This window comes from Bos javanicus, chromosome 5, assembly GCF_032452875.1.
Source record: "Bos javanicus breed banteng chromosome 5, ARS-OSU_banteng_1.0, whole genome shotgun sequence".
NCBI lineage: Eukaryota > Metazoa > Chordata > Mammalia > Artiodactyla > Bovidae > Bos > Bos javanicus.
The window spans coordinates 48260483-48283145 of NC_083872.1; the positions used below are offsets into that span (position 1 = coordinate 48260483).

The 22663-nt window shown below is 39.2% G+C and overlaps 1 protein-coding gene across 1 annotated transcript in view; it reads right to left on the reverse strand.

Moving 5' to 3' along the window:
- Window positions 1–22663, reverse strand: part of HMGA2 (high mobility group AT-hook 2) — a 145825-nt gene that overhangs the window by 8173 nt on the left and 114989 nt on the right. Inside the window, exon 4 of the mRNA XM_061416579.1 lies at window positions 5079–5111. Coding sequence (XP_061272563.1) covers window positions 5079–5111 — 33 coding nt within the window. The remainder of the gene's footprint in view (window positions 1–5078; window positions 5112–22663) is intronic.

The following is a 22663-nucleotide window of genomic DNA, read 5'->3' on the forward strand; positions in this document are numbered from 1 at the left end:
AGGTTTCTACCTGTCTTAATTGCTAGAGGTGTAGCTTGCCAGGGCGCTACAACAATGAGGAAACTGGGTTGAAAGGAAGGAGAACTTAGGATTGTTTAAAGCTGTTTTTACCTTCTGAGTAGGGCTCACGTGAGAAAAAAAAAAATCTGAATTATATATAAGGACTCACTTCTAATTTCAGTTTAAAATTTTAAAAGGCGGAAATCAAGAAACAATAAGATAGCTAATAAATCAACAAAATCTTTTTAGAACTCTGCGATGGAGTGAGATTTTTCTTCTTATGAAAATTAACACTTGAGAAGCAAAGCCCCCTCTATCAATAATAATAACCCTATATCTTATAAGGTTTCTTTTATAAAAAGAACAACAGCAGCAACAAAACGTACCAATTTCCTACTCAAATTGAGAATGTAATCTGTGTGGCTGAGAAATCAACTGCTTTTTTAGCAATCAATGGCTAAAAAACTAGGAAATTAGCTAACTTCTTACTTTATCACTTTAAATGAAAATATAGAATTCTCTAGAAAGCTTAGTTTTCACTGGTTTTGGAACTTATAAATTTAATGTTAAATATTAGAGATTTTCCCCTTTAGATTTTTAAGGTTATTAACTTTCCCATCAGGGTTACGTGACACACATTGAGGTTTGCAGCTGATGGCACCTGGTGGACTTCCCAAGCACACCTCTGCAGAATGGTTTTCCTTAAATTTTTATTCCTCTCTTGATGTATGTACTTATATACACATATGCACATCTAAATTCTGAGATTTAGCCTAATTCTGAATTTGGCTCCTTGGAATGAATTATGACTTTCTTTAATCCATTTTCAAAAAGTTGCATCCCCAAAGTTCTGAGGAAATTTAAGAAGAAGCAACAGTTAGAATCGGACACAAACAACGGACTGGTTCAAAATTGGGAAGGAGTACGACAAGGCTGTATATTGTCAGCCTGTTTATTTAACTTGAAACACAGAGTACATCATGTGAAATGCCGGGCTGGATGAATAACAAGCTAGAATCAAGATTGCCAGGAAAAAAATCAACAATCTCAGATATGCAGATAATACTACTCTAATGGTAGAAAGCGAAGACGAACTAAAGAGCGTCTTGATGACAGTGAAAGAGGAGAGTGAAAAAGCTTAAAACTCAACATGAAAAAAACTAAGTCATGGCATCTGGTCCCATCACTTCATGGCAAATAGATAGGAAAAAGTAGAAACAGTGACATTTGTTTCTTGGGCTCCAAACTCACTGCGGATGGTAATTGCAGCCAGGAAATTAAAAGACGTTTGCTCTTTGGAAGAAAAGCTATGACAAACCTAGTCAGCATATTAAAAAACAGAGACATAATTTTTCCACCAAAGGTCCCTCTAGTCAAAGCCATGGTTTTTCCACTAGTCACGCACGTATGTGAGAGTCAGACCATGAGGAAGGCTGAGCGCCAAAGAATTGATGCTTTTGAACTGTGGCTTGAGAAGACTCTTGAGAGTCCCTTAGACTGAAAGAAGATCAAACCACTCAATCCTAAAAGAAATCAACCCCGAATATTCATTGGAAGGACTGATGCTGAAGCTGAAGCTCCAATGCTTTGGCTACCTAATGTGAAGGGCTGACTCATTGGAAAAGACCCTGATGTTGGGAAAAAGTGAGGGCAGGAGGAGAAGGGGGTGACAGCAGATGAGATGGTTGGATGGCATCACCAACTCAATGCACTTGAGTTTGAGCAAACTCCAGGAGATAGTGAAGGACAGGGAAGCCTGCCATGCTGCAGTCCATGGGGTCGCAAAGACTTGGACATGACTTAGTGACTGAACAATGACAACAAGCATTTGATGGCATTAGATACTGTAGATGACAGTCTTTGTAACTCCATACACATGGAATTACATTCAAGGCAAGTGCTTTAGTCCTAATGATAATATGTAGAAATCACCATAAAATTTTCCCTTTGTTAAAAAAATCCTTTATTTTAAAAAGATGCAGTGAAAACACTTAAGGTAAAAAAAGATAGTAGTTTTGAACTAATTAGACATTGGATATTTTTGAGAATACAAATCTCTAGAAATGAAAAGCCAAGCATCCAAAAATAAGTCAGAATGTAATAATATTCCCTGGAATTTATACAACTCTTAAAATGTCTTTTGGAGTACATGAAGATGCACTGTTATTTTCCCAGTTCATAGATGGATATATAGGGACTAGAGAGATTAATTCATCCATTGACAGGGCCAGAAAGCAAAACCTAGGCCACCTTATACACTGCTGAGTTCTTTTCTTGGATGTAAAATATTTAATTGTCCTAAAATTTTTGTGACCTCAAAACAGGATCTGAATGTAACCCCTCAAAGTAGTGTGGATAGAAAGGATACAAGCCTGAGTTAATCCAGACTGCCACATGTTAAAGCCATCCAGGAGGGTATTTTGACAGAAACAGATGGAAAAGAAAGAGATTCTTTTGAATGTGCTGTAAAATTTACATTATCCTCCACAAACTTCCGTGTAGTCCCCATGTTTATATAATTCATCACTGTGTCCTTAAGACAATATAGATTAGGAAGCCCAGTGAGCCCATGTTCTTTTTTTCTGAGTCTAAACTCTCTTTTCAAGGGCAAATCTGGAACATGGTCTGTAAGACAGCAAGACTGATCAGTGAGGACCAACCCAATCCATCTGTGATTTCTTTGATATTCCTGATTCTTTTGGGACAAAAATGTCTGATGTCACTTACATCATTTCTTGGTGTATTATTGCCCAATTTGTAATCAGTTTCAGCCATGTGGATAACCTCCACCAGTGATTTACCTGTCTCTGCCTCTTTACTTTTGAATATGCCATTCATCTCATCTAAAACATCTTCTATTCTTTCCCTAAAGAATAATCTATGTCTTCATTTTCCCTTCTGCAACTCAACAATAACAAGATCAAAATTCTTCCAAGGATCATCCCCCTTAGGCGACACAGGGCATCCCACTCATTCATCTGTATCACGCTGTGCCTCATATAGACTCTCATTGCGCATTCATTTGCTCAACAAATATTCAAATGTCTTCTCAAATGTGTTCACTGGGTATCTTCATCCATGGCTCTACGTTACTCACTTGAGGAGTTCATAAAATACTAATGCGTGTGTTTCCAGACCAAATAATCAGTATCGCTGAAGGGTGGGGGCCAGTGGTATGCAGGTAAAAGTTCAACAACTTGCCTCTCCCATAAAATAAAGTCCTGACTTGTAGTATATATCAATTTTCATGGTGTAACTACTCCCACCAAAATGGATTTCAAGTCACCTACTTGACATCACTAAATATAGAGTCTGGAAGAGATACAACTGCCTCACAAGGGCTGGCTCCAGCATACAGCACTGGGTAGGGTTCAGGATGTACACACATTTATAGTTGTCTGTTTTTCAGTATCCGAGGTGGGCTGATTCCAGGATTTGCCTTAGATACTCAAGTCCTATAGTTGGTCCTCACTCCATATCTGTGATTTTGCATCCACCAATTAAACCAACTATGGATCCTGTGGTACTGTAGTAGTTAGTGAAAAAAAAATCCCCATTTAAGTTGACCATCACAGTTAAAACCCATGTTATTCAAGGGTCAACTGCATATATTAATATATACAACTGGATTTACATAATTATATTAATAGTATCTGCAGTTGATTCCAATATGCAGCCAAGGCTAAGAACCTCTGAACTAGATTACACATTTCTCATATGCAGTGACTGTGTTTTTGTTTGCCTTATCTTCCCTACAACCCCAAGAATAGAGACTGAATCAAAGCTTTAACAGACCACCTAAGATGATGAACCTGTCATTCACAGCCCATGATGTAACAGTGAACACTGCAATATACTTTGACCCCAATGCACAGAATTATAAATTCATTTTCTCTTGATTTCCCTACTAATGAAGGATGAGAGGATAATATATTTGGGATCTCCTACTTAAAAATGTCAAGTTTTTGTTTATATTTTGCTCTGTTTAATATTGCTTAGAAACATCGTGTGCTTATTTTTAGTGTCCCCTACCGCTCTTGGCTTTTAGGAAAGGGAACAGCTATGATTACGATTTTTTTTTCACGGAAACTCTGTTTTTATTTTAAAGCACGTGTGTAATTATTCAGGTACATTTTTCCTGTATGTTTATATTTGATTAGAAGCTTCAATTCTCTTTCAAGCTGCATTTGCAAAGAATAGTAGATACAGGAGATTGTCTTTCCCGTGCAAACCAACACTGTCTCAAGAGAACAGGGTGAGAGGTACAGTTTTAGAGAACTCTAGGGAAAAGATCCTACAGATAAATTATATGAAAGATCAACAAAGAACTTGGTAACCTGTGATACTGCTTAATAATTTACTGCGGTAGGTTTTGCATGATACACCTAGGTCTCCTGTGCATCTCTTTCAACCCCAAAAGGGAGAACAGCAAGACATTTTTATATTTTATTATTCAAGACATACTTTCTCAATAAACATGATTCTTATGCTTCTAAGTACAGATTATAATTGGAACAAGAGGAACCATAAAGACGGTTCCTAATTTTGATGTTGCCAAAGACTTCAGAGACTCATTCAGCTAAGATCGGAGGGTTCATCAATAGCAAAATTAGTATAAAAAGTTTTCAATTTCCAATTCTTCTTTGGGGGGAATAAGTCAATGAACAAATATGTTTCTAGTCATGGATCATGATATACTTTGCAGCTATTAAGTCCTGTATTGAGTCAATGGGATGTGGATCGTTAGAAGGAAATGACAAAATTTGATGTTTAAGTATGGGCGAAACACCTCAGAAGATTAAGCATTTGTTTTATATGAGGCACTAAAAGGGTTTATTTTTAGAAGTATTTTTATTTGCTTTGTATACTTTAGGTCTTGACATCTTTCAGAATTTTTGAAAACCTCAGACTATTTATTCTTGACTATGTCTGAAGGATACAACCAGTTTTCAAGAACACTACAATGCTGACATAATCAAAACTAGAGAAAGACTAAATAAAGGTTATTTGGGGTCATAATTTTTTTGTCTTACTTTTTACATTAATTGGGAGAAAAAATCACAATGACTGTCTCTTACCTGAGCAGGCTTCTTCTGAACAACTTGTTGTGGCTGAGAAAGAAAAAAAAAAAAAATAATTGTTATAATTTAAAAAGAAACACACACAATGAGAATAATTAAGTATACATGTTTTAAATATTGATACTTGTTTGCGAAGACGAAAGTTTCTTCAAAGTTCAAATGGTTTCTTTCAGGTTAAAGGATGTTTAAAACAATTCCCAACTAAGGTCTGTAATCCATAGCAGTTACATCTAAATAAACTTGCTATTCTATTCACTTTGTTTTAACTAGCATATCACAAAACTTAGGAAGTGAAAGGGCTTAATTTGTTACAATTTTGTTTAAAAAAACTCAGCTTTATTGATATATAATTTATATACCATAAAAGTCACCCATATGAAGTGTATACATCTAAGCTTTTCAGTATAGTCTGAAGGTAGTATAAATATCACCACTATCCAATTTTAGAAGATTTCACCTCTTGGGAAAGAAACCTGTCCATTATCACCCACTCCCATCCCCTCTTCCCTCTTTAGCCAACCTCCAGTCCCCAATCAATTACTAATCTACTTTCTGTCTCTACATGTGTGTTGTGTTCAGTCACGTCTGACTCTTGCTGCAACCCTATGGACTGTAGCCCACCAGGCTCTTCTGTCCATGGGATTTCCCAGGCAAGAATACAGGAGTAGGTTGCCATTTCCTTCTCCAGGACATCTTCCTGACCCAGGGAAGGAACCTGCATCTCTGCACTGGCAGGCGGATTCTTTATCATTAGTGCCACCTGTAACTTTGCCTATTCTGGATACAGTCTTTTGTATCTTTTGTAATCATACAACATATGGTCTTCTTTCATTTAAAATGTTTTCTAGGATTATTCATGCTATAGCATGTATCAGTAATGCATTCCTTTTAAATAATTTTATTTATTTACCTATCTTTTGGTGGTGTAGCATGTGGGATCTTAGTTCCCTGACCAGGGAGTGAACCTGTGCCCCCTGCATTAGAATCACGGAGTCTTAACCACAGGTCCACCAGGGAAGCCCCAGTAATTCATTTCTTTTTATTGACAAATAATATTCCCTTGTATGGATATATTTTGTTTACACATCCATCATTTCATGGACATCTGGGTTGTTTCCAACTTTTGGCTATCATGAATAATGCTACTATGAACATTCATGTATGAGTTTTCGTGTGTACAAGTTTTTATTTCGCTTAGGTATACAGCTAGGAGTGGCATTTCTGGGTCATAGAGGTTAACTGTTAAACTTTTTAAAGAGCTGTCAGATAGTTTTCCAAAGCGGCCTCATTATTTTATAGTCTCACCAGCAATGTAGGAGGATTCCAATTGCTCCCCGACATGCCCACACTTGCTACTGTCTTTTACATCCTGCTGGTGTGAAGGCGAATGTCATTGTGGTTCTGATTTGAATATTCCAAATGGCTGATAATGTTGACCATCTTTTCATGTACCTTTTGGCCATTTGTATATCTTCTTTCGGAGAAGGCAATGGCACCCCACTCCAGTACTCTTGCCTGGGAAATCCCATGGATGGAGGAGCCTGGTGGGCTGCAGTCCATGGGGTGGCTATTTGAATCTTTAAAAACTGTATTTGTCTATTCATTATTGAGTTGTAAGAGTTCTTTATATGTTCTGGATGCAAATTCCTTATCAGAATCTGATGTGCAATTTTTTTTCCCATTCTGTGGGTTCATTCGCTTTCTTGATGGTACTATTTGCAGAATATTTTGTCATATCTGTATCTGCATATCTCTATCATCTCTATTTAATTCTGGATATAATGCAAAGTCCCCCTTTTTGAGTGAACTATCTGAGCAAACTGTTTTCTGTCCAGCCTGAGTTAGCTGTCCAATATTTAGCATATTAGAAAAACATTTAAGCTATTCTTTGTTGCTATAAAAGGTGGATCTGAAGCCCAGTTTTCTTGTGGGGTGCACCTTGGAGCATGCAGGATCTTAGTTCTCTGACCAGGGATTGAACCTGTGCCCCCTGCATTGAGAACATGGAGTCTGAACCACTGCAGCACCAGGGAAGTCCCATAAAGCCGCAAATTTTTAATGAATTACTTCCAGTACTCACTCTCATGTTTGAATATAAGCCTTATTTATTTATTTTATCTAGACTTCCCAGGTGGTGCTAGTGGTAAAGAACTCGCCTGCCATTGTAGAAGACATAAGAGATGTGGGTTCCATCCCTAGGTCAGGAAGATCCCCTGGAGGAGGGCATGGCAACCCACTCCAGTATTCTTGCTTGGAGAATCCCATGGACAGAGGAGCCTGGCAGGCTTCAGTCCACAGGGTCTCAAAGAGTAGGACATGACTGAAGCGACTTAGCATGCACACACACACATCATTGAGATTTGCAAATACAACTGAACCACCACCCTGATGTGGGCAATGACATGCTTTTGTGGTACAAATGAAAGAAAGAAACTTGCTACAGTTCTCCCAGATAACAGAAGTTAAGGTAAATTCACTCTTATCGTGAAGGGGTAGAACTTCTATTCATTCTCCTTCCTTTCAGTGATGGTGTGATGTCTTACTGCTGCTGTAGTAGACATGTTTTATTAAAAAAAAAAATCAGAGCTTTTATTTTTGTAGATGAACAAGATAAAACAAAAGAAAGGCAAAATACTTTTGTTTACTGAAAAAAAAAAAAAGAAAAAAAAAACCACCAAAAGTTCTTCCCTCTGACTTTAAATCACAGTAGAGATGACATCATAAAGGCCCAGGCTCTGAGATGATGTTTTCTCCAGGTGGAATCCAACTGAGAATGATTAGGACTTCTTTGCCTCTTAGGATTCAAGAATACTCTGAGCGCTCAGAGAGTATTCATTTCAAAAGAGTCATTTGTAAGAACAGACCACTTTTCTTCCTCCCCCTTTTTTTTCCCTGCCGATTACACCTGTACACATGTTTACTCCCAAATCGTTTCAAATCCCCACACATTCTTCCAGGCTGACTGGTTCCTCCTGCTCAGAAGTCCCCCTCCCTTTTTGGCTGAGGAGCCCGCATTCATGTGACTCCTGCACACTGTGGGGCTCAATGAAATCCTCTGAAAGGGCTGCCAGCTCGCCCAATTTTCCATGAATTAGGTCCTGACACTTCAATGAGGGGAAAGACAATGTCTGAAACCCTGCCAGCCCTGGCTCCCGGCCTAGTCTGTGTCACAGAACTTCTTCCAGCTGCCCTTCCACACAGCACTTCATACTTTTCAGACCACCAAACAAACAGACCCTTGAGGACTTTCAATGGTGGTTGGGGCTATGGCTGCCGGGATGTCTGCCCAGCCTCTGGCACCCAGTGGCTCCAGACTGCACCGACGACGTTTTCCGTTGTTGTTATTTTGTTTTGTTTTTTATTTTTATGAATGGCTTTGGTAGAAAATGCAGACGGAAGCACAATACTACGGCCATTCATAAAAAGTGAGAGGAAACAAACTGCTGTCTGGAAATCTTCGGGGACACCAAACAAACTGCAAATCTCTTATCTTCCTACTAGCTTAAATACCTAGAAACCAGTTGCCCCTTAGGGTTCTTGTCATTGAAACCACAGTCGACCACTATATTTTAATAAAAACTGACTAATATCAACTGAGCACACGGACCTGGAGTGTGGTTGGCAGTATATTTCCCTGCACCTTAATAAGTGAGTAATATTTTGCACGTGCATTTCCTGTATAGCAACTAAAATCCTGTTTTAAACATCGGCATCATTGTGACTGGAAGGTCCCAGGACTTGTTATTTTCATTTGCTTAGAGGGAAACTAAGGCAGAGGGAATTTAATTAACTCCCCTGAGATCATCTTCTAAAGCTACAACAACCGGGGTTTCCTAATTCTCTTAATCCCCTATATAATGCTCTGAGGAAACTTGTTCTCAACCTTTTCTTTAAAAAAAGAAAAGTCAAATCTGATTCAACCCTGGAGGAGAAGCTATTATTTGACAACTTTGGTTCCCACCTCCAGATTCACTCTGCTCTTTGGGATCTCTCGGGATTCCACACGCCACCACAGCTGGGAAGGCCCCTGGTTTTGTCAGCAGGGCCAGCTCTGACTCTCCTAGGCTACTGATGGAGAGTGAACCCTGGGGAAGACTCAGTCCCACAAGGTCCAGCTGCTCCCCCTCCCCACTTGGAGATTCTTCTATCATTACCTACTGTGGAGGGTCTGAGGACTTCTCTCTTATAGGCGTGTGCTATTGAACAGATAGCAAAGCCCTCCAAGTTGCTGATTTAGACAGTTCTGATGGTTCCACTTCTAGTTAAGTCTGTCCATGGGGGGAAGTTTACATGGTTTAGGCGCTCTGCAGACCTGGCATGTCAACCGCGCCTTGCACTGAGATTCTGAGTTCCTTATAAGATGGTTACACCTTTCAAATGGCTAGTAATGAAACTCTCTCATTCCACAGTGGCATTTTAACTTCTGAAATACAATTGGTGGAAGAGAGCTTCCTCCCAGAACAAAAGAATATCAACAACAAAGGACTTTGAAGAAATGCTTTGAATTAAGTTAATGTTAAATAAAACTGTGAAGACAATTAAAAAACCCATCGACTGAATGAATCATAAAAAGATTAAGCAAGGCCCTCTCTAACCACTGGTACGTCAATATGCAGTTTTCTGCAGATTAAACCTTAAATCTGACTAGCGCAGCCAAATTGAAAGTACAACCTTTAAGCAAATAAATAGTATTGTTAAAGTCTGTAAATAGCTTAGGAGACAGCATGCTAAACTAGATTGTGCAAAGAATGTGAAAAAGGAAAGAACCTATTTTTGGATTTCTGAGATCATACAGCAAACCAGTATTTCTCCAAATGAAAGGGGAAAAATGATTGAATTCTTAATGTCCATAGAGTATTTTGGCTTTTAAAATTTTGTTAAAAGACACTGGTATAGGCAATTTATTTCAGCATAATTAAGGGGCTCCCAGGTCCTCCTGTGAATCCAGCCTATGGTTCCAGGGAGTCTAGGTATTTTAAAGCTGATGCCTAGGCTGCTAAGGCCACCCCTTCTAGTAGGTATTGAAAGAAAATCCTTCATAATAAAGAACCTGAACATTAGTAGTTCATCTCAATACTAACCTAAACATTAAATGAAAAGAAGCTTGAACTCGGCTTAACATCTTGATGTTTTAAAAAATGAGGTACAATGTTTAGTAAAGTAAGGATGATCTTTATGCAAAGGGTTTTAAGTTGACCCTTGGAAGAAAACAGTCCTTTACTGGATCTCCATGCAGGTGGGTCTTTTGGTTTTATGTAAGTAGCAAACTTTTAATCTGATTATATTCTTTGTTTTATTGCCAGCTAGCAATAGATGGTTTTGCCCACTGGCTTTTAAAATCATAAGACCATTGTTCAGTTAAGAGGTACTTCTGTTCCCTAGCACATACTTTTTTTTTTTTTTTTCCAAGTTGACCCTTCTTTCATTCTCATAGCAGTACAGGGCAAGACAGATGCATCCCCTAGCTGTGTACTAAAAAAGAATTTTAAAACCCTCATTTCTTTTGTGAGACATGAAAGGCCCCTAAAATATTAACTCTCATTTTTCATTTCTAAATGAAAGTTACATTTTAGGGGCCTTTCACATCTCACAAAATAACAGCTCACAGGATAAGCTCAGTTATTTAAAATTTTTAATTAAATATGGTATCCCGCTAAAAAAGACATTTGTTTTTAAACTTCCCAAAGAGTCCTTTATGGCTTAATTGAAACAGAGGAGCTTATGATTATGTTTGTAACCACACAAGTGCAATCAGATTCATTTTCTGCCTGAGGTGACTTCTTATTGTTGTTTTTCATCACTAAGAAGTCCAATTCTTTTGAGCCCCAAGGACTGTAACCTCCACCCCAACCCCCCACCCCCTGCCCAGCTCTTCTGTCCATGGGATTTCCCAGGCAAAAATACTGGAGTGAATTGCCATTTCCTTCTCCAGGGGGTCTTTACGACCCAAAGATCAAACCCGTGTCTTCTGCATTGGCAGGTTATTTTCTTTACCAATGAGCTGCCGGGGAAGCCCATGGTGGCTTCTAGTTCAATTTATTTTTATTTATTTATTTATTTTCTAATTTTTATTTTATTTTTAAACTTTACAAATTGTATTAGTTTTGCCAAATATCAAAATGAATCCGCCACAGGTGGTCAGGACTTCCCTGGCGGTCCAATGGTTAAGACTCTGCACTTTCATGGTAGGGGGCATGAGCTCAATCTCTGGTTGGGGAACTAATATTCTGAATGGCATGGCCAAAAATAAATAAGTAAATAAAAACAAATTTAAAAATGAATAGTCAACTCTCAGTGACATCACTATAGGGAAGTTGAGTTCAGAGTATTCTCTAACACCAAGTGGTCAAAAAGTTATTTGATTTACCTAAGGAATCACCTTGGGCTTCCCTGGTGGCTCAGACGGTAAAGAATCTGCCTGCAATGTGGGAGACCTGGGTTTGATCCCTGGGTTGGGAAGATCCCCTGGAGGAGGACATGGCAACCCATTCCTGTATTCTTGCCTGGAGAATCCCCATGGACAGAGGAGCCTGGCGGGCTACAGTCCACGGGGTCACAAAGAGTCAAACACGGCAGAGAGACTAAGCACTCAAGGAATGTTTCTGTTAATTAGATAGGATGATGTGTCTGAAGTTTGAAGAATTTCAGATCAAATGTTGGTTCAACAATGTGAGGATGAAACTCAGCTGTGGCTATGCAAATCCCTCGCCTAATGAATGTGTTAGCCGCTCGGTTGTGTCCAAGCCTTTGTGACCCAATGGAGCCTACTAGGCTCCTCTGTTCATGGAATTCTCCAGGTAAGAATACTAGAGTGCGTTGCCATTCCCTTCTCCAGGGGATGGATCTTCCCGACCCAGGGATTGAACCTTGGTCTACCTGCATTGCAGGTAGGTTCTTTACCATCTGAACCTCCGGGGAAGTCCTGCCTATTGCATATACCACTCTTATTGGGCTGAGAGTCTTTCTGTATTAACAGCTTCTTCAAGCTGAGAAGGATCCTGCCTCCTAGTGGTGGGAGGCCTTTGTAAAGGAGAAAATATCCACCATAATTCAGTAGTTAATGTCAATTTTTCTTTAGCTCAGAAAAAGCCTAGGTTGGATCACAACTTCTATGTCCTGTTCCTCCCGTGTGCACTCAGAGATGACGGTGCAACGTGTATACACATGTAGCCCCGAATGGTTACAATTTGACAGTAACATCTGGCCCTTAGAACGTAAAGGAGATTTTGTAGTTCTCTGTACAAAGTCTCCTAACAAGTGATAAATCTATGGGGAGTTTTGGCAAAATCTCTGGAATTTTTGCTTGGTATTGGGGGGAAGGGGAGGTGTTCTTTATTTTCCACTCTACTTGGCTTTACTCTTGGACTTAATGCAAAAGACAAAAGTAAGCATCATTTCAAAAGTATTTATTGGATTATTATAGCAAAGTGCCCTCACTGCAGCTGGCCTTGTTTAATCTGTTCAAGGATGAGAACAGTCACAATCTGCTCTAGTTAGTGTTTATTAACATCAGCCTGTGTGTGTATGGCAATGAGCCACTGCAGTTCTCATGAAAACAGATTTGGGAGCTAATACTGTGGAGTTTTTGGTACCTTTCTGACTTCTGGTACCTTTCTGGTACCCTCAGAATGGAGGAGAAAGATCAATGAGGAATTCTTTAAAAACCTCAGTGTCCTGATTAGTTGTAAAAGCCAACCTTTTACAATTTGACCTGATGAAGTTATTCACTGGCTATCAAATTTGAATTGATATATGATAAAGTATACATCAGATGGGGACTGGGTGTACAAAATAAATAAGAAATGTTTCCTAGTCTCAAGAATCCTAGAGTCTAACTGGGAGACAAATGAGGAAATAGATATTAAGAGTATAATGTGCATTTTAGGTTAATTTTCTCCTATGTTCAATGCAATCAAACATAGAGAAGCATGTTCATCACATTACAAAAAAGGATAATTATAAGAAAGAAGAGCTATTTTCCCTTCTAATGGGGAACATGAGAAAGCAGAGGTAAGTTCACTGAAGAAAAGAAAACACAAGAAATTTGAAGACTTGATGTAGAGTTAAAATATCATTCATCTCTATCACAAAAAAATACAGATAGAAGTAAATTTTCTTTGCTTTCAGTTTGGAAAGGTAAAGATTAGAATTAAGTTTTAAAAAATCAGAAAACAAAACAAAATGCAGCAATGGCAGGAGTGTTGTTAAAATTATGACTAATTTTTAAATGATACTTTGGTATGCTCCTAAGTTGCAGCATTTAACAAGCACTGTTATCTTAGAGAAGATGGCTGCACTTTGGGGATATAAAGCATTCTGAAGTAGACAGTTACACACAGGTGGGGTAAAGGAATACATCGTCTCAAGAGTCAACTTTTCATTTCCATTTTTACAATTCTCCAAGATTTGGGGGGAAGAATTCATCCTTACGCAAAGGAGCTGAGTAAAAATTGCAAGGTTAGTGTTGCTTCATGGGAAAAGAATTACTCTTGTTTCGGATCTATTTCTTCATCACACAATATTTTTAGACAGAAACACTAACTACGTATTTTTTAAAGATGCAAATTATTTATTTATTCTCTTTACATATTTCTTGTTTTCTCTCTATAACCATTCACAAAGCTAGTTCATTTTGCAAATGCACACATGGCTAACAGCAACAAAGGAGAATGAATAAATATGTGAAACATTATGCTGTTGGGTTTTGACAAATCAAACACATGTGCGTAGATGCTATGGACTAAATTCAAACTTTAGTTAATGTCAACTTTATCCTGACAGTTCAAGACTAATGTTCAATAATGGATAACGTAGACATCTATGAGATAATGGAAATTAAACTGTATACTATAGGATTCTATTGTGTGTTTGTGTTAGTTGCTCAGTCATGTCTGACTCCTCGCGAGGAGATGATCAATAATCAATACTCCAAATCTGCTGGAGACATACTTGAAAGTCTACTTAAGACACAACGTCTTCTTAACATTTGACAGATTATTCAGTCTGATTACATGAAATTGGATTTGGACTTGATGAACTAGAGACACAATTTTTCATATCACATGTAATACCTTTTCTTGTGTGTTTGTCCATGTGCACAGGACAGAATGGAGAAGGAAATGGCAACCCACTCCAGTATTCTCGCCTGGAGAATCCCAGGGACAGAGGAGCCTGGTGGGCTGCTGTCTGTGGGGTCGCACGGAGTCGGACACGACAGATGTGACTTAGCAGCAGCAGCAGCAGCATAGGATAGAAATCATGTGACTTTTAAGTAGTTCTAATTACTTTTATTTTAATGAGCGAGATTTAGAATCAATACTCAGAAACCTTCTTTGATACTGAGAACATCTGTTGGGATTGTAGGATAAAACATTTAAAAATGGTTTACCACTACTATACATAAAATAGGTAACTAATAAGGACCTACTATGTGGCACAGGGAACTCTTCTCAATATTCTGTGATGATCTATATGGGAAAAGAATCTACAAAACACTGGATATATGTCTATGCATAACTGATTCACTTTGCTGTACAGCAGAAACTGACACAACATTGTAAATCAACCACACTCCAATAAAATTTTTTTTAAATGGTTTTACAAAATGATTTGAGGAGCCAGCATTTCCCAGCAGCTATACTACTCACACATGGAAACCGAATTTAAAAAGCTGAATCATGATTTTAGGCATTTCCTTTCTTTAAGGAAAGAGTCAGTAAATTTATTTGTAATCTCTTATGCTCTCAAGGACTACAAAGGGATAGTTTATGGGTTGAGAGCTCTACGATACTTAACTGAGTCATATCTCTCCTAGAACCCTAATTTAGCAGTATTTTCTTGGCATCAGCCCGGGGCTGACTTTAGCAGTTGAGTTGTTTTCCTTGGAGGAAGTTTCATATTCAGTCCGAGAAATGTTAACTATTCCCGAACATTAGCTTAAATCCTTTAACGTTTTAAACAGTTGTAGAAGTGAGCTCTCTTTCTTTCACATTCTCACACTTCCAGAGTGTACCCAGCACACCCGTCTTTCCAGAGAATACCTTCTTCCTGGATCCTCCCTGGAGGTTTTCTCTGGATTAATGTTCCTTTCTTCAGAATCTGTAAATTAAAATGTCTCCCTTCCTTCTTCAGAAAAACCTCACATTTCATTGGGCTTGTCTCCAAAGTCTCTATTTGAAACTTAAGGGAGTTTCAGGCAACCGACCCCCTAAACTACCTAACTCAGCCCAACTGCTCTACAACGGATGACCCTAGCATCGGTATATTCATTCTAAAAACTATGTATTTGTTTTGACCATTCCAGAAATGTCTCTCCGAACTTTACTTCATGATCATACCCACTGAATCAAACTTTCTTTCATTACAATTCAGGGTAAGGTGATTTGATGCTACACTTTCTATTTTGGTTGATCACAGAGGAACAATAACAAAAATAATACATTTTACAAAGTGATTTAATGTGTACTTTCTGATGTACTCCACAACAGCCATCTGCGGAAAAGTGCCCCTGTTCAGATTTATACATGAGGAAGTAGAACCCTAAAGACACTCAGTGACTTACAAAGGATTACAAAGCCAGTACATAACGAAGCCACAACTGTAAGGCAGGTCACGTGGTTCCAGATCTTTTGCTCTTTCTATCATCCCACACTGCTGCAGCAATCTGCTTACTCTGTGCTTCTTTTCTTATTAAAAATTAGTGCTATAAGCAACCATCATCCATAAAAAGAGCACACATTTAAAAAGATCATAAAGACCTAGCTTTCTGGGGCTATGACTTCACTGAGAAGAAAAATGATCAAACAAGAGGAAAAACTGAATTTTAATGTAACAATATTAAAAGATCTTAGTTCAAAAGAAGGCTTCTAATGTTCTTAAAGGAGAAGTCAGTATCAGAAAACTACTTTCAGTTCTGAAAAGTTTTGTTAAAAGTCTCAATATGTTTTAGAAATATAAATAGCAGCTTGTTTTTCACTAGATTTCTATAAAAGTTGAAATCCTGCCCTGCTATATATATATATATATGTGTGTGTGTGTGTGTGTGTGTGTACATAAATATATATACCTATATATGTATATATACACACACTTTCCTTTACCCTTTTATTTCCTTTATTCTCTTTGAAAAGTTTATGGAAAAAAATTTCAGGCAGAACTGTGAAAGCTAAGATTTCTGTGATAAATGCTAATAAATTGCCTTTTTACCCCATTTATCACATGCTCTATTATGTGATGGTGTTAAAAACATTAGCTATAAATTCCATGGTGTCTACGATATAGGAAATAATAGACACAGTTCCTGTCTCTATGGTGTTAACAACTTCATGTATTATTGTCTGTGAGCAAAATGTGAGGAAGAATAAAGATGCCTGGTTCTCATCAGATGCTAGGTCCTTCCATCCAGCTTCTCATCTATATCATCAGACAGCTCTCCTCATTCCTTGTGGCTTTCTTTCTCTTTTTAATATTTACATTTATTTAATTGGAGTATAATTGCTTTCAATATTGTGTTTCTGCCATACAGCAACATGAATCAGCCATAGGTATATGTATGTCTCTTCTCTCTTGAACCTCCTCCCTGTGGCTTTCTGCTCAAGAAATCTCCCTTTAATCCCCTGTCCTGTATGGTCTCTGCATTCACTGGTGGGTGATTTTGTGCATGTGTTCATTTCTTTGGAATGTGACCACCCGTGGCATGAATTTTTTACCCATGATATATGTAAATACACATTGCCATACAGAAGGAGTCATTTAAAACACTCCATTTAAAGCCGCATATAAATGTATAATATTTATATATATTTACATTAAGGCACAATTACTAGTCAAAGCTATGGTGACCATCCATGCTCCAACCTGAGATGTGTATCCGCAAACGCTAAGCAGATCACGCCACCAATGGAAAATTCCCAGGGAAATTGCCCACCCACCTGACTCAGCTCCTAGCATACTTCCTGTCTTCTGCATGGAGTAAACCTTCAACAAAGGTTTTCGACTGACTTCTACGCCTTCTCTTTGCCTGGAGGAGGTCCTCCTCCTCTTCTAGCTTCTCTTCCTCAGGTGGTGGTAATAACCTTTCATAGATCTCATAAAAGAATGCTAGAGAAATGCAGATTCCTGACTCCACTCCTAGATTCAGGACAGATTCAGTAACCTGTTTCGTAAATAAGCAACATGGTCCTCTGGCTGGTACTCTGAGAAATATCATCATAGGAAAACAATGGTTAAACTACAATGCTTCCCTCCAACAAGGCTCCTACAAGGTAGTTGACATGAGAGAGGTTTTTTTTTTCACGGATCCAAGGAAAAAGAGGAGAGGGACATGCTTTAGAATACAATAGGGGATTAACCTGCTGAATTAACTCAACTGTCTTTTTAAGGATAAAAAAAAATTTTTGAGGAGCACCAGTTTTAAAGTCTTTATTAAATTTGTTGCAATATTTCTTCTGCTTTTACACTTTGCTATCTTGGCCCTGAGGCTTGGGGGATCCTAGCTCCCTGATCAGGGATTGAACCCATGTCCCCTGCATTGGAAGGTAAAGTCTTAACCGCTGGACCACCAGGGAAGTCCCAAGGATGTTATGATGATGAACAGAAAGCCTGGAGATGATGCCTCTTCAGAACTGGTTAATTTAGCAGGTTAAATTCAGTTGGTAAAATCCTTGGGCCATCAGGTTCTTTCTAACCTTCTGCTCTGCCACCTCATGTTTGTTCTCAGTGTATCTCCCCCAGAGTTACAAGACCAGTATGACTGCTCCTGGTGGCACTTGCAGGAAAGTCGATGTCTCCAGGAGGAGAGACAGTCTCTTTCCTACGGTCCCAAGCAGACTGCTCTTCTCTCCTCCTGCCAGAGGAATGGAATTGCCCACAAGCTCTGACAAATCAGACTTACCCCTGAGCAAGGAAAGGGTCACTGTGAACAAAGGAAAAGAGGGACTGGATCTATAACAGCAATCAGTTGGCTTTGAGTATTTTATTCTTCCCCGTGCTTTTTGCTCTGTCTCTGAGCGCTGGCAAGAAGTGCCCTCTTAACTCCGAAATCAGTTGCACAAGAGTTTTCTTTGCCCTGTTTGTCCTACTCTAGTGCATAAAAAGCTTTTGTCTTTGTCAAGCCTTTTCACAGGAGATAGAAGAAGAACAGGCCTCTTTGTAGACTGTACACATTGCAGTTTTACGATTATTATAAAGACAGTCATAGGTGGTTTTTGCTTTCCCAGCCTGTTTGGAATTTGCGTTTGGCGAATCCAGATCTGAGTTCATTTCATCGTGGATCGAAGGGTGTAAGCTGTTCCTGACGGCCAATTAATGAGTATGCCGCGCTGCCTAAAAACCAGCTGCAACTCATTGGTCATGTCCAAAAGGGATTCCAGAGATGGGGAGGAAATAACTCACAGGAGCTTCTGCCCATATTCTGGAAGCTGACTAAACGTGGACTTTTAACGAGAGTCAACCGGAGTACTGCCCGGCTTAACTGAAGGGAGCAGGACGTGGGCTGGTGCTCTGGTGGGTGTGCTGGGGGCCTTCGGCTGCCTGCCTGTAACTACTCTTTGTTGTATGCTGCTCTTCCAGCTCCCTGTCACTTCAGCAGGGGAGCGTACCTATTCGGGGAATGAGTTGTCTCTATAAATGCTTCTCTCTCTGTCGGACAGTGGGATTCAGGTCTTGGCTCTAGACAATACATGTTTTGATACGTCTGGGCTTATTGCCAGATCCGTGTGTGTATCTCTGATCTTAGGAGGGACTGTTGGTGGTAGTAGCTTTTTTTTTTTTTTAAATAAAGGAAGTATGTTCGTAAGGTGCTATCTTTGATTGTAGTTGCTATTTTCAGGATGTGGAAGCTGCTTTGGAATACTCCAGAGGCAGCTCTTTGGCCTTGAGAAATTCTCCCCCAGGGAACTCTATTTACTTTGTCAAGGTTTGGAGGTGATGTCTTGGTACCCTACAGAGTTTTAGTCCCTATACACACACACACACACACACACACACACACACACTCACTCACAGACACATGCATGCAAAGGAAGTTTAAGGCAGTGGTGGAGAAGAAACTTTAGCACCACAAAGACCTTTGAAATCAGGTCTAGACCAGTCATGCACAACCCCTGTGACTTGGTAGCAATTTAAACCTCAATTTCCTAATTTGTCTAATGTGGATACCTCCACTGGGTTGCTGCGGTGATTAAAACTGATTAACGTCTCTAAAATGCATGGCACAATTGCTGGCTGTAAAAACTTCATAAACATTATTTAATAGCACTAGGCGGGTAAGGGTGCAGTAGTAGTAATAGTAACAGCAAAGGCAGCAGCAGTAGCAGCCCTCCTGGCTGTGTTTCGAATTGTTCAACATCAAAGAACTGGGTTTCACTCTGGTGAATGATTACCGGATTCTCTGCGATATAAATTTAAAACCCCTCATCTCTGATTTGCCAATGTGTCACTTCTGTGGCCTTCAAGATTCCGGTTTCAGCGGCACAGGAGTATGCATGGCAACCAGAATAGGATTTTTTATGTGCTTTGTTCACCGAACTTGCACAGGACAATGGCAATTTCCTTTGTATTGTGTGATGCAAAGTTCATTGGCATACATTTTACAAAGATGTTATCTAGCCCGATTTCCTTCGTTCAGCTCTCTCCTGGCTATTTAAAGCACTTGATTTGTGGATAGAGATGTCCTCCCCCGACATTCTTATAAAGCCAAAAAAAAAAAGAATGGAACAAAAGATTTACAGAGAGCAGCAAAGAACACATGTAGTCACAATATTAACTAGTAACCATTACTTAATGGTAAAACAGCTTAATAATAGTGGCTTGCAAGTTGCATCTGATCCCCAGATCCCGTTTGTTGAATGGATCCAGCTATATGGACATTAAAGCTACATGTGTTAGGCATGTATGAGAATTCCCTGTAGCTTTTTTTTCATAATATTACTGTAATATGATGCTGCATCAAGAATGCAGTGCCTAAAGCACTTAACTGCACCCCTGCAAGATGTCACAGCTTTAAAGTACTTCCCTTGTTTGCCTGTCTTCAAAACACCCTGGGCTGCTGGGAAAGAGAGCTAGGCTTTAAAATGTACTATTGTCAGAGATTTCTTTTGAGAGGAACCTATATTTTATTAAATTTGATTAATGACTACCAATGAAGCAGGGCAAAGGCTAATACAGTTTTGCCAAGAGAACGCACTGGTGAAAGCAAACACCCTCTTCCAACAACACAAGAGAAGACTCTACACATGGATATCACCAGATGGCCAACACTGAAATCAGATTGATTATATTCTTTTTCTTTGCAGCCAAAGATGGAGAAGTTCTAAACAGGTAGCAAAAACAAGACTGGGAGCTGGCTATGGCTCAGATCATGAACTCCTTTCTGACAAATTCAAACTTGAAGAAAGTGGGGAAAGACCACTAGAACATTCAGGTATGACCTAAATAAAATCCCTTATGATTATACAGCAGAAGTGAGAAACAGATTTAAGGGACTAGATCTGATAGAGTGCCTGAAGAATTATGGATAGAGGTTCATGACATTGTACAGGAGACAGGAAGCATTTCCCCAAGAAAAAGAAATGCAAAAAAGCAAAATGGCTGTCTGAGGAGGCCTTACAAATAGCTGTGAAAATAAAATGAAAAGCAAAGGAGAAAAGGAAAGATATACCCATTTGAATGCAGAGTTCCAAAGAATAGCAAGGAGAGATAAGAAAGCCTTCCTCAGCGATCAGTGCAAAGAAACAGAGGAAAATAATAGAATGGGAAAGAATAGAGATCTCTTCAAGAAAATTAGAGATAGCAAGGAACATTTCATGCAAAGATGGGCTCGATAAAGGACAGAAATGGTATGGACCTAACAGAAGCAGAAGATACTAAGAAGAGGTAGCAAGAATACACAGAAGAACTGTACAAAAAAGATCTTCACGACCCAGATAATCACGATGATGTAATCACTCACCTAGAGACAGACATCCTGGAATGTGAAGTCAGGTGGGCCTTAGGAAGCATGTCTACGAACAAAGCTAGTGGAGGTGATGGAATTCCAGTTGAGTTATTTCAAATCCTAAAAGATGTTGCTGTGAAAGTGCTGCACTCAATCTGCCACCAAATTTGGAAAACTCAGCAGTGGTCACGGAACTAGAAAAGGTCAGTTTTCATTCCAATGCCAAAGAATGCTTAAACTACTGCACAATTGTACTCATCTCACATGCTAGTAAAGTAACACTCAAAATTCTCCAAGCCAGGCTTCAGCAATACGTGAACCGTGAACTTCCAGATGTTCAGCTGGTTTTAGAAAAGGCAGAGGAACCAGAGATCAAATTGCCAACATCAGTTGGATCATCAAAAAAGCAAGAGAGTTCCAGAAAAACATCTACTTCTGCTTTATTGACTATGCCAAAGCCTTTGACTGTGTGGATCACAACAAACTGCGGAAAATTCTGAAAGAGATGGGAATACCAGACCACCTGACCTGCCTCCTGAGAAATCTGTATGCACGTCAGGAAGTAACAGTTAGAACTGGACATGGAACAACAGACTGGTTCCAAATAAGAAAAGGAGTTCGTCAAGGCTGTATATTGTCACCCTGCTTATTTAACTTCTATGCAGAGTACATCATGAGACACGCTGGGGTGGAAGAAGCACAAGCTGGAATCAAGATAGCCAGGAGAAATATCAATAACCTCAGATATGCAGATGACACCAACCTTATGGCAGAAAGTGAAGAAGAACTAAAGAGCCTCTTGATGAAAGTAAAAGAGGAGAGTGAAAAAGTTGGCTTAAAGCTCAACATTCAGAAAACTAAGATCATGGCATCTGGTCCCATCACTTCATGGGAAATAGATGGGGAAACAGTGGAAATAGTGGCAGACTTTATGTTTTTTGGGGTCCAAAATCCCTGCAGATGGTGATTACAGTGATGAAATTAAAAGACGCTTACTCCTTGGAAGGAAAGTTATGACCAACCTAGACAGCATATTAAAAAGCAGAGACATTACTTTGCCAACAAAGGTCCGTCTAGTCAAGGCTATGGTTTTTCCAGTAGTCATGTATGGATGTGAGAGTTGGACTATAAAAAAAGCTGAGTGCCGACGAATTGATGCTTTTGAACTGTGGTGTTGGAGAAGACTCTTGAGAGTCCCTTGGACTGCAAGGAGATCCAATCAGTCCATCCTAAAGGAGATCAGTCCTGGGTGTTCATTGGAAGGACTGATGTTGAAGCTGAAACTCCAATACTTTGGCCACCTGGTGAGAAGAGCTGACTTATTTGAAAAGACCTGATGCTGGGAAAGACTGAGGGCAGGAGGAGAAAGGGACAACAGAGGATGAGATGGTTGGATGATATCACCGACTGAATGGACATAAATTTGGGTGAACTCCAGGAGTTGGTGATGGACTGGGAGGCCTGGTGTGCTGCAGTCCATGGGATCGCAAAGAGTTGGACATGACTGAGTGACTAAACTGAACTGAACTGAACTGAACCAATTAGGCTGCAGGATTAAAAAAAAAAAAAAGTATTTTCTTCAAAAATTACCTCCCTCTAATAATAACTTTCAGCAAGTTATGAAGTTAGAATTTCAATAAAAGCAAGC